Source organism: Mercenaria mercenaria, chromosome 7 (genome assembly GCF_021730395.1).
Source record: "Mercenaria mercenaria strain notata chromosome 7, MADL_Memer_1, whole genome shotgun sequence".
NCBI lineage: Eukaryota > Metazoa > Mollusca > Bivalvia > Venerida > Veneridae > Mercenaria > Mercenaria mercenaria.
In genome coordinates, this window is record NC_069367.1 from 74,155,152 (window position 1) to 74,167,790 (window position 12,639).

General features: G+C 36.5%; 1 protein-coding gene and 1 non-coding gene across 2 annotated transcripts in view; both read right to left on the minus strand.

The window, feature by feature from the left end:
* Positions 1-12,639, minus strand: part of LOC123553917 (very long-chain specific acyl-CoA dehydrogenase, mitochondrial-like) — a 40,613-nt gene that overhangs the window by 14,525 nt on the left and 13,449 nt on the right. The window contains exons 10-14 of the mRNA XM_045343663.2: positions 10,937-11,031; positions 9,393-9,601; positions 3,510-3,596; positions 3,010-3,072; positions 1,121-1,320 (exon numbers count right to left, since the gene is read on the minus strand). Of these exons, the coding sequence (XP_045199598.2) occupies positions 1,121-1,320; positions 3,010-3,072; positions 3,510-3,596; positions 9,393-9,601; positions 10,937-11,031 (654 nt within the window). The remainder of the gene's footprint in view (positions 1-1,120; positions 1,321-3,009; positions 3,073-3,509; positions 3,597-9,392; positions 9,602-10,936; positions 11,032-12,639) is intronic.
* On the minus strand, positions 8,523-8,595 carry Trnas-uga (transfer RNA serine (anticodon UGA)). The gene has a single exon. It is a non-coding gene; the product is annotated as a tRNA-Ser (tRNA).

Below are 12,639 nucleotides of genomic sequence, written 5' to 3' on the forward strand. Positions count from 1 at the left end.
TCACTGGGATATAAATGTGCTCATCGTGGAGAGGTTGCTGCTTGAGGAAACATCACTGGGATATAAATGAGGTCATTGCGCAGAGGTTGTTGCTTGAGGAAACATCACCGGGATGTAAACGTGGTCATTGCGCGGAGGTTGTTGCTTGAGGAAACATCACCGGGATGTAAATGTGGTCATTGCGCGGAGGTTGTTGCTTGAGGAAACATCACCGGGATATAAATGTGGTCATTGCGCAGAGGTTGTTGCTTGAGGAAACATCACTGGGATATAAATGAGGTCATTGTGCAGAGGTTGTTGCTTGAGGAAACATTACCGGGATATAAATGTGCTCATTGCGCAGAGGTTGTTGCTTGAGGAAACATCACTGGGATATAAATGTGCTCATTGCGCAGAGGTTGTTGCTTGAGGAAACATCACTGAGATATAAATGTGGTCATTGTGTAGAGGTTGTTGCTTGAGGAAACATCACCGGGATGTAAATGTGCTCATTGCGCAGAGGTTGTTGCTTGAGGAAACATCACCGGGATATAAATGTGCTCATTGCGCAGAGGTTGTTGCTTGAGGATACATCACTGGGATATAAATGTGGTCATTGTGTAGAGGTTGTTGCTTGAGGAAACATCACTGTGATATAAATGTGCTCATTGCGCAGAGGTTGTTGCTTGAGGATACATCACTGGGATATAAATGTGCTCATCGTGGAGAGGTTGTTGCTTGAGGATACATCACTGGGATATAAATGTGCTCATTGTGTAGAGGTTGTTGCTTGAGGAAACATCACTGTGATATAAATGTGCTCATTGCGCAGAGGTTGTTGCTTGAGGATACATCACTGGGATATAAATGTGCTCATTGTGTAGAGGTTGTTCTTGAGGAAACATCACTGGGATATAAATGAGGTCATTGTGCAGAGGTTGTTGCATTATAGTAAATACTACTGGGACAAAATGTGGTTGTTGTAAAGAGGTTGTTGCTCTGGGGAGCATGATTTACTTAACATTTGAAGTACAGTGAAAAACAAAAAGTTTGTCTTAATAAGGAAGTATTTGCTTCTCAGATAAGTCATTAAGAGAAAGGTCATACTATATTTTCAAACAACATTTAACAGGTTATATACCTGACAGCCATTTTAGAAGCAAAGCTGGCCACAGTCCCAATGTTTGCCATAGGATTCTTCATCGCTTTTTGTACTTCTTTCAGATGAGCACCTGCGTACTGCATGCCAGTAAGTGCAATGAACAGACGGAGAATGTCATTGGTTCCCTCAAATATACGAAATATTCTCAAATCTCTCATCACCCGCTCAATTCCACAATCCTAAAATCAAACAGAGTGAAAAATTAGGACTACAAAGCTATTTCATATCTGGACTTGAGAAATGAAATGTAATTTACCACATAATTTCTACTCTTCTGTATTTGTATTTACCAGACAGAATCATGTTTTAATTTTGTGTATAGAGAAGTATACCTCTATGATAAACAGACAATGTCATCTCCAAACTAGAACAAGGAGCTACATTTTCAAAACACAAATTGATGCCCAAAGATGTTGTTTGTTGAGGTTTTCAGTTTAAAGGTGAAGATCACATTAAGGTCAAGGTCATCTATATATACATAGGTCAGTTTGTAGGTCTTACCACAAGGTTTGTTGAGTGTGAGTATGAACTAAATCAGGGCATTTATAAGGGCTGTGGGCAAAATGGTAAAATTTGGTTTTAGGTAAAATGTTTGAAGCTGATGGTCATACGAGAGTCAAGGTGATATGTATTAGGTCAGTATGTGGAAGTAATATGAGGTTCAAGGTCATCTATATATAGGTCAGTATATTGGTAAGTTTGTTGGTCTTGCCACAAGGATTGTTGAGTGTGATTATGAACTAAATAGGGCCTTTAATGTGGTCGGTAGGCGAAACAGTAAAATCTGTTTTGTACAAACCATCAGTTGTTTCGCTAATAGGATGCAGATGCCCCTTCTATGTAATGTTAGGACACATACATGCATTCCTTTTAGTAACGGCACTTTGATAAAAAGACTGAACCTTGTGAAACTGACTTGAGCTAGGACCCAGAGTCATGTAAGAAACATGGCATCTTGTTTTAGTGAATGTTGTGCTAAACTATCTGAATATCAATGTGTAAAGAGTTGTACACCAGACAAGATAAAATTACTTAAAATATCTGACCTCGGGTGTGACCATGACTTTTGAGCAAAGTGTCTGAATCTTACACATGATACATTGTCTTATTATGGAGAATATTTTGCCAACTTACCACATGTAAAAATGTTATAGATTAAACATCAAAAAAGAAGTCAATTCTTTGTGAGGCTTTCACTTTTGAGTCAGGAATCATTTTTTAATGAAAAACCCCTTTGTTAAGATGAAGGTTTGTTCCAAACTATTTGAATATCATGCATAGCAAAATTATAGACCAGACAAAAAAAAAATGACATATAAACTTTTATCTGTAAATTTGAGCTAGGGTTCTGGGTCTTTCACTTGGCACATCATCAAATTATGATGAAAGTTTGCACCAAGTTATTTAAATATCGATCTCATGCATACATAAAATATTAACCAGATGAAAAATACTCTGAACCTGTTACCTAAATCTTTGATTTAGGGATATGGGCTTTGTATATAAAACATCCTCTAGTTACTGTTGTTCTATGTGTTAAATTATTTTGAAATTCTAAAATGAAGTTCTATTCCGGACACAATTTTTGAATATACAGACACGAACATGGACAAACTAATGAACATACACACACACACACATAGAGACAGGGGTAACACTATATTTTGAATGGTGAAGTATAAAGAAGCATACTTTGTGTTATTCATTGTGAAGAAATGCTGTGCTATAAACTTTGTATTAGACAAGTGTCTGTATCAAACATTATGTGTTAGATACAAGATACAAGAATCTTTACTTTACGTTGGATATAGTATAACAAAAAACATTAACTCATGAGCTATTTCCCGACAATCTTTTAACTGCCTTACCCTCATAAATCCCATTCCCCCAAGAATCTGGATAGCTTCATCAGCACAGAACCAGGCACCTTCCTAAAATATATCAACATCCAGTAAATAAACACAGAACCATACACTTTCCTATAAAATATACCAACATACAGTAAATAAACACAGAACCAGGCCCCTTCCTTTAAAATACCAACATACAATGTCATTTCTTTTTTGCTTGATTTCAAACATCTAGCATTAAGGCATATTGCTGTGTCAGTGCAAACATGGTTCAACAGCTTCCTTATATCAATGAATTAAAACCACTGCATGTACTCAAATGAAGATTATACCACTGCTGTTTGCACTCTGGTTTTACTTATTAATACTGCCTATAACTCATCACTCTTATAAAACTTTTTCTTTAAAATAACTAGCAAGTAAAACTATTTCTTACATTCTGTAAAACTAGTATAGATATAATTCTGGAAACATGCCTATATAAATGCAACATTGAAGATGTATTTAAGACATCTTACCGATGCATAGATCTTCCCAATAGCAGCTTCAATCTGGAAATCTTTGAAACCTTGGTCCATATTTGCTGAGATCATGTAGGCCATTGACTGAAACAATACAACTTAGTCTATTCATAACAAAATAACACCACAAAAAACTTCCAGAAAAAGTAACTGTGTTCTGGAAAAGCTATATTTAATTTTTCATGTCTGCTTGTCCTGTGATTCATCATGTAATTTTATCATGAGAAATTTTATTTGAAAATAAAACAAGAGCTCTGCAAAGTGGGGCAGTATACACCCAGTGGTTTAGATCAAAGGAGGTTGAGTACCACTATGAGGACGAACATTCTGACCATGCTTTATTTTAATCCGGTAGAACATTAACAAAGCTTTTTTTTCAATTACTTGACAAAGTGGCCTACTTTTTTTTCTACTTTACAGAGTTTTGAACTTCACCTAGACTTTAGAAAGAAAGACATTCTCACAACCTTTCAAGAAGATCAGGTATAAATGTGGCCTCTAATATGCACGTAAGGTTTTTCAATGATTTCTTTTCAATGAATTTACTAAGTGTCCTAGTTTTTGACCTCTGCTGACCCAGTTTCAATATTATGCTAAATTATTCTGACAAATATTTATGAAAATCATGCAGAAAATGTAACCCCTTAGGTGTTATTTAGGTCTTTCTAAAAATTGACAAAATAAAGTAAAAAAAAGGTTCTTTAAGGTTAGGAAAAAACTGTGAACTCTATAGTGTCAACAGAAAAACTGTTGACAAATGACAAAGACAGACACAAGTCAATCACAACAACTCACCTTGAACACACTGTGCTCAGGTGAGCTAACACTGACTCAGGCTGCAAAAAATACCTTACTGTAGAAGAGATTGGTGGCTTTTTTTACTATGAAATAATAGAATCTTTATTTTTCATAGTGACTACTCAAATTACAGTTTTCCATAACCAAGAACACAGCCAAATTAAAATAATGCTTCCACTTAAATTCAATTAAATGCAGCAAAATCAGTCATTAAGATGCTGAATTCATGTTTTTCACTCAATCAAACCTGCTATAAATTATTGTTAATTCAAAATATTTTATATCCAGGTTTTTTTCCCAGCTATTAATTGTCAGCAGCCTCGAGCATTTTCTGTACCAAATTAAAGTTCTGTAATTTAATGCTGCAACATGCAAATTACAGCATTAAACCTGATTTTTGTAGTATCTAATGCAGAAGAATATCGTGAATTCGGTACGATTGTTTGAAATATAGCTAGAACAAGAATAATACAAATTGTATGATACGTGCCTCCATGAAAATACCTGATACAGGCTATCAACCACATTTTTGTGAAAATATAGGATTATATATAGGAATTTAAAAACAAAATATAGAGTTTCTGACTAATATCAATAAAGATATAGGAATTTCTATGCCATAAATTTAATTTGTACATATTGTAAAAATACTTGTTACCTTTTATTTGTACACAACTCACTGAGTCTCACCGTTCACTAATTTTCATCATTCAAGCTTTAAACTGCTTGTTCCCCTGATTGGAAAAGACCAATTACCATAACAATCATCTGGATGCTTACTTGCTTTATATTACTTTTAAAAAGCAATCATAGCTGAACCTAACAATTTGTATATGTACTAGAGTAATCCGAAATGACAATTTTATAGTTTGTACAAACATACCCTTAGATTTAATTTGATTTAGGTTTTACACTGCACTAACACAGTACAGGTAATATGGTGCCAAACAAGACCACAATCTCGGGTTTCACATCTCATTAACATATAAATGAGCCGTGCCATGGGAAAACCAACATAGTGGGTATGCGACCAGCATGGATCCAGACCAGCCTGCGCATCCGCGCAGTCTGGTCAGGCTCCATGCTGTTCGCTAACAGTTTCTCCAATTCCAATAGGCTTTAAAAGCGAACAGCATGGAGTCTGACCAGACTGCGCGGATGCGCAGGCTGGTCTGGATCCATGCTGGTCGCATACCCACTATGTTGGTTTTCTCATGGCACGGCTCAAATAAAGATATAAGGTACTGAATCAAAACTTTTCTTAACTGCTGGAATCACAGAGATACAGCAAAACCATGTGTTCAGACCCTACCAGTTGACTATTACAATCACACAAGGTTAAGTCAGTAGTTCCAATTCTTTTCATACACAAGATGCTGTCCATGAACCACATGGGACCATAACCTAACAAAGTTAACATCTCAGGCTGTAACTAAGTAGCTCTTGTATATTCAAAACCCTCCCATTAATTGAAAACATCATGTTATAGAATATGTACAGTTAAATTACTCTAAGTAAGCTAGTTATAGATTAACAATCATGCTTTAATGATAATAGCAATTTAACTTATTAACAACCTCAATGGTTCTCCCATTTTAATTTAAGAAAACTGTCTCACTGTGTCATACTTCACTCTGTCAAATGAAATAAAATTTCAAAAGAAAACCTTTTTCCCCACAGTGGCTAATATATAAGATCTTTGTTTCCTTTATTCAATATTATTGACCAGGAAAATACATTATTTACATTGACATTCTTACAAAACACATACTCACTTCCAAATGAAAGAAACAGAATCTGTACAATATGTACTGCTAAATGTAACAGTATTTCTCTACAACTAGATACAGATAACTTAAATTGGTTCAAGATAGTTTTTGATTTCAGTATAAATTGCAAATAAAAAACTGAGTGCAGAGACAGCAGATCAAACAATTTTATTTTGTTTGTTTGGTTTCACGTCACACTGACAGAATCATAGGTCATACAGCGGCTTTCCAGCTTTTGATGGTGCAGAAAGACCCCAGGTGCCCCTCCATGCATTATTCAGCACAAGCTGGTGTCTCCTTGACAGCAAATGGAAAAAAACTTAAATAATAAACAGATAAAATGATGTTGAAACCACTTTTCAGTGATGCACAGGAATATTTTCAAAAATACATGAAAAATAATAGGAATATAGGAAGTTTTCAAATAATACAGGACATGACCTCAAAGTATAGAAAAAATATAGGAATATAAGACAGTCTGCTGATAGCATAAATTTTAAGTCAAAAAGGAGCAAATTAAAAAAAAAACAAGAGATCATGGTGACCCTCATTCTCATCCATCAGAGGTCCGTCAAAATCCTGAGACGAACCTCTGATTTATTTCCATCGTTTACTTGGTGAGCATGCGCACTCGTAATTACTATCATGAGTGGTTTCAGCCAATCATTGTTCGCCATTATTTGAAACTCCGAATCGAAACTTCAAAAAATATGTAAACCAGATACTTGCTTACGATGGATAAAGCTGTATTCCATGATTGCGATAAATAAAGATTTATTCCTGTAATTCGACGTTAAGAGATTTACATCAAGAAATAATATTCGTCGTAAATGGGCATCGTATTCCCTCGATAATATGGAAAGGACGCGGTCACGCTTTTCACGGACGATTTTGATTGGTTCGCTACGATTTGTCGCGAAACGACGCTGATTGGCTGAAACGTTTTACCTGTAATGTAACCAAACCATAAATATCGGCGAAATGTGCCAGAGGTTCATCCGGCGAACCACGGTAAACCTCTGGTATGCGAGAATGGGTGACCCTGGATCACTCACCTAAGTAATTGAGCCTACAGCCTCTAGTGTTAACAGGCTTTTCCTGCGATTTGACCGGGTGACCTAGTTTTTGACCCCACATGACCCAGATTCAAACATGGCATAGAGATCATCAAAATAAACATTCTGACAAAGGTTCATGAAGACAGGATCATAAATGTAGCCTCTAGAGCTTTTCATGTGATTTGAGCAGATGACCTAGTTTTTGACCCCACATGACCCAGATTTGAACTTGACCAAGGGATTATCAAAATAAACATTCTGATCAACTTTCATAAAGACAGGAGATTTGAGTGGGTGACCTAGTTTTTGACCCCACATGACCCAGTTTCAAACTTGGCCTAGGAATCATCAAGATAAACATTCTGACAGAGATGTGGCCCCTACAGTGTTAACAAGCTTTTTCTTTGAATTGAGAGAGTGACATAGTTTTTGAATAAACATCACCCAGATTCAAACATGGCCTTGGAATCATCAAGATAAATATTCTGACCAAGTTTCATGAAGACTGGGTCGGAAATGTGGCCTCTGCAGTGTTAACAAGATTTTCCTTTGTTTTGACCGGGTGACCTAGTTTTTGACCCCACATGACCCAGTTTTGATCTTGCCTAGGAATCATCAAGATCAACATTCTGACCAAGTTTCATGAAGATAGGGTAATAAATATGGTCTCTAGAGTGTTAACAAGCTTTTCATGTGATTTGAGCAGGTGACCTAGTTTTCGACCCCACATGGCCCAGTTTCAAACTTGACCTTGAGGTCATCAAGACAAACATTCTGACGAAGTTTCATGAAGATAGGGTCATAAATGTGGCCTCAAGAGTATAGACAAGCTTTTCCTTTGATTTGACCGGGTGACCTAGTTTTTGACCCAACATGATCAAAATGATGACTTAAAGGTCATCAAGACAAACATTCTGACCATGGTTCATGAAGATAGAGTCATAAATGTGGACTCAGAGTGTTTACAAGATTTTCCTTTGATCTGGCCTACTGACCTAGTTTTTGATACCACATAACCCAGTTTCAAAACTGACCTAAAGATCATTAAGACAAACATTCTGACCAAGTTTCATAAAGACTGGGTCACAACTGTGGCCTCTAGAGTGTTAACAAGGCTAATGTTGATGGACAACACACGCCGAACGACAGACCATGCCTGACAATGACCGGTCACAATAACTCACCTTGAGCACTTTGTGCTCAGGTGAGCTAAAAAAATTGACATGTAAGTCCTAACGCTATCTGCATGTCTACTTCATGCTGATAATGGATACAAAGTTTCATTTGTATTGGATGATTGCTGTAGGAGTTGAATACATAAGAAAGTGTGACAAACTGCCGGGAGGGACAAACAGATGTAATTGAAATAGGAGCGAAAAATGTTCAGCCCAATACAGGACTCGAACCTACGACCTTCTGCTTTCAAGTCAGATGCTCTACCAACTCAGCTAATCAGACAACCGATATGACAGACCAATTATATACATTATATACGCACTGCTACATTCCTCCCTCCTTTTTTCAAAGACGAACTCAGATTCTTTTGACTAACCCAGCCATTGCTTCACCCTAGCTCTAGGATTCCAAGGTCAGTCACCACACTCACAGCACTAATGTAATAGGAGCGGAAAAATGTGCAGCCCAATACAGGACTCAAACCTGCAACCTTCTGCTTGAAAGTCAGATGCTCTACCAACTAACCGATATGACAGTTTCTTTGTTTTGGGTTTAACACCGTTTTTCAACAGTATTTCAGTCATGTAATGGTGGGCAGTTAACCTAACCAGTGTTCCTGGATTCTGTACCAGTACAAACCTGTTCTCCGCAAGTAACTGCCAACTTCCCCACATGAATCAGAGGTGGAGGACTAATGATTTCAGACAAAATGTTGTTTATCAAATAGTCACGGAGAACATACGCCCAGCCCGAGGATCTAACTCACGACCCCGCGATCCGTAGACCAACGCTCTACCTACTGAGCTAACCGATATGACAGACTAATTATATACATTATATACACACTGCTACAGAATGTAGGACAAGCAAATACTTCAAACGCTATATGCCTCCTGGGTCTTTGACACCGTATGGCATAAAAAATAACAGTACAATGCCACCTATCCAGTGAATATAAATGGGAAGAATAAAATGTGTTGTACAGTGGTTGTTGATCTGAAAAGGTTAATTTACAGGGAATTTTATCAAGAAACACTTCTGATATGGGATCAACAGTAATAACAGCACCAAGTATTTACCTCTGCTACATAATGTTTGATAGCCATCTGAGATAACTTTTCCTGAATTGCTCCAAATGAGTGTATATGGCTGCCAAACTGTACCCGTGTAGCTGCATGGTCCACTGCCTTCTGTATACAGTATTTCATTGTTCCCGAGAGAGCAGCAACCATACCAAATCTTCCATTGTTCAAAATGTTCATCGCTACCTTAAAACCACCACCTTCCCCTGTTAAATCAGAATTGATTATCAACATAAAACAATGTTTTCACACAAATCAATTACATCCTTTTTATCAAGCAGTTCAAGAACAAATACTGTTGAAAAGATAATACATACAAAAAAATTTTTTAACCAAGCAATTCAAATTTTTTAAGTACAAAAGGGCCACAATTCTGACAAAATTTATGTGAAAATTATGGTTCTTGATCTACATTCTCATCTAATGATGATAAACAAATATGCAAAGGTTCAAAGCTATAGCTCTTATATGAGAAGTGGATTTAAACAAAAAATTTAACTCAGAAATTCGAAGTGGATTTAAACAAAAAATTTAACTCAGATATTCAAATTTTCTACGTACAAAAAGGCAGAAATCTGACAAAATACACGAAAGAGTTATGGTTCTTGGCCTACTTACTCATCTAACAATGATAAACATGTGAAAAGTTTCAAGGCTAAAGCTTTAACAGTTTTTAAGAAGTGGACCTAAACAAAAATTTTAACCTAGATATTCAAATATTCTACACAAATCTGACAAAATGCATGTGAGAGTTATGTTTCCTGGTCCACTCAATCATCTAATGATGATAAACAAGTTTCAAAAGCTTCAAAGGTATAGCCAATACAGTTTGAGAGAAAATGTGGACATAAAAATCTTAACCCCTGCCAATGCAAACAATTAAGTGATGACAATACCTTGTGGATTTTTTTCAAAAATCAAATGAGCTAGAAATATAACTTAGACAGCAAGAATGTGACTGTTGTAGTTCCTCCATGGTAATTTAAGGTGACAACAGCTTGTAACGTAGCACGTTGTACCTGAAGCCTGTCTTGAACACAACACATTACAACAGTTCTAACATTTATTTTCTACGAAGAGCAATGCACAGTAACTTATAAATGTTCAGTCTAATTTCATGAATATAACCAATGTTCAATAAGTCTTTTAAAACAGTTCTGTTTACTGATCTATTTAACAACATTTCTTAATTATAAATTTATTTCAAACTAGCTCTTAACAAAGCTTATTAAGTTTCAGCTCTTGAGAGCGGGAACAAGTCCCTCAGCCCGCCATTTGGGCAGCCTCCCCTGATCACAGAGTATACTGAGTTTATAAAGGATTATACAGGAAAACACAGCAGACACATTATTTCACTTCCTGTCCACCTGGTAATTAAACTTGGATATTAACGGCTGTTTTACACCCCGAAGCTACTGCAAAGTTGACAAGTTTTGTCTGACTTTTGAAATGTACAGTTAAAATCTTAATTATCCGAAAGAAATACCAAAATAGAAAAATTATAAACCTTGGTATTACATTACAAGCTGTGACAACCATACCTCCTAGAACATTTTCCACAGGTATTTTCACATCCTCGAAGTAGACTTCAGCAGTATTTGAACATTTGATACCCATCTTCTTCTCTGGAGGACCACTGAAATAGGAATTTGTAAGTATATATATGCAATCTCCCTTTCAGATCAGCATTATGCCTGCACTTTACAGCAATTTTAAACCAAAAGGTGTCCTCTGTTGACTGGTGCCTCTCTATAAATAGGTAAAAACAAGTATGCCTACTGGCAGAATGTCGAGCCCGCCAGCTGTCTGTGACCTTGACCTTAGAGGTAGGGACCTGGTTCTTTTGCATGACACTCCGTCTCATAATGGTGAGCATTCATGCCAAGTTACATCAAAATCCCACCATGCATGAAGAAGAAATGCTCTAGACAAACTTCAATTTGACCTCTGATGTCCAACTGTGACCTTGACCTTTGAGATAGGAACATGGGGTTTGGGCATGACACTCCTTCTCATTGAGGTAAACATTCACAGGGCCTCCTCTGGGTTTTTCATACTTGTCGCCAACCTTTTCGCCAATTTGAAAAAGTTGGAGCCACTTTAGAGCCATTTTTGAGCCAAAGTTCTGAGCCACTTTTACTTCTCTTAGTTGGCTGTCATAGTGTGCATAGAGAAATAAAATATTGTAAATAATTTCATTAGGAATAATAACAACTTTTGAAGGTTTATTAGTTTATTGTAGAAGTAAATTCAATTTGTAGCTGGATACAAATGACACAAATCATTCTCTAATTTAAGAATCATATCAGATTCTATCCATGTCAGAATTACCAATATTCAGGACTCATTTATTTTTGGAAAGGAAAATTCAGATTTTTTTCTATTCTAAAAGGTCGAGTTGAACATTCGTCTAATGATTTTTAAGAAGCCATGGTAGCAAGTGATATCTTCCAGTTTCTGAACATTTCAAAGAAATTAACCAGGTCCAGGATACAAACTGAGGCCGATGTGTTTTTGTTTTTGGATCCATCGTTAAAATCTTTTATGAAAACTGAGCAATTACAAAATTATCTTGCAAAACATAACAAATTAAATGTATCTTTCGTACTTATTTAAAATTCGTCAGTCATACAACTGCATGCCACAAACATGTCGATCTTTTTTTGTAAAAATCGCAACACATAAAGTACACCGTAATCGGCGTTAATTTTGGTGAATTCTCGGCAGAGGTCAAACATACAAGCTGGCAAATGTTTTGATTACTGATTAATCATCAATTCACACATTATTAGCCAATTATCTTCCCAAAGTGTCAACCAACTTCAATAGTCGAATTGTCAAATACACCGCCTAGACTGGTTATCGATTTTATTCATTACCAGCGTCTAGGTAAACGTGTATCGGGAACCAATTCTTGGGCCACTTATATAACTACTGAAAAAACAAATGCCGAGTAAAAAAAACTATGCACCACATATTTTCGCCAGTTCGCAAAATTTAGCGCCAAATTCTTAAAATTATCACAAATGGTGACATTGGCGATCGACAGCGGAGGCCCTGCATTCATGCCAAATATAAACAAGATTGGTCCATGCACATCAAAGTTATGGCCCAGACAAAATCGGATGGACGCACCCACATACACCGACCCGTCAAAGTGGCGACTAAGTCGATCTCACTGTAAGTGAGCTCGACAAAGACTAAAGTTTTAAGCTTTTTCAATTATGAAAATTTCCCTTCTAAC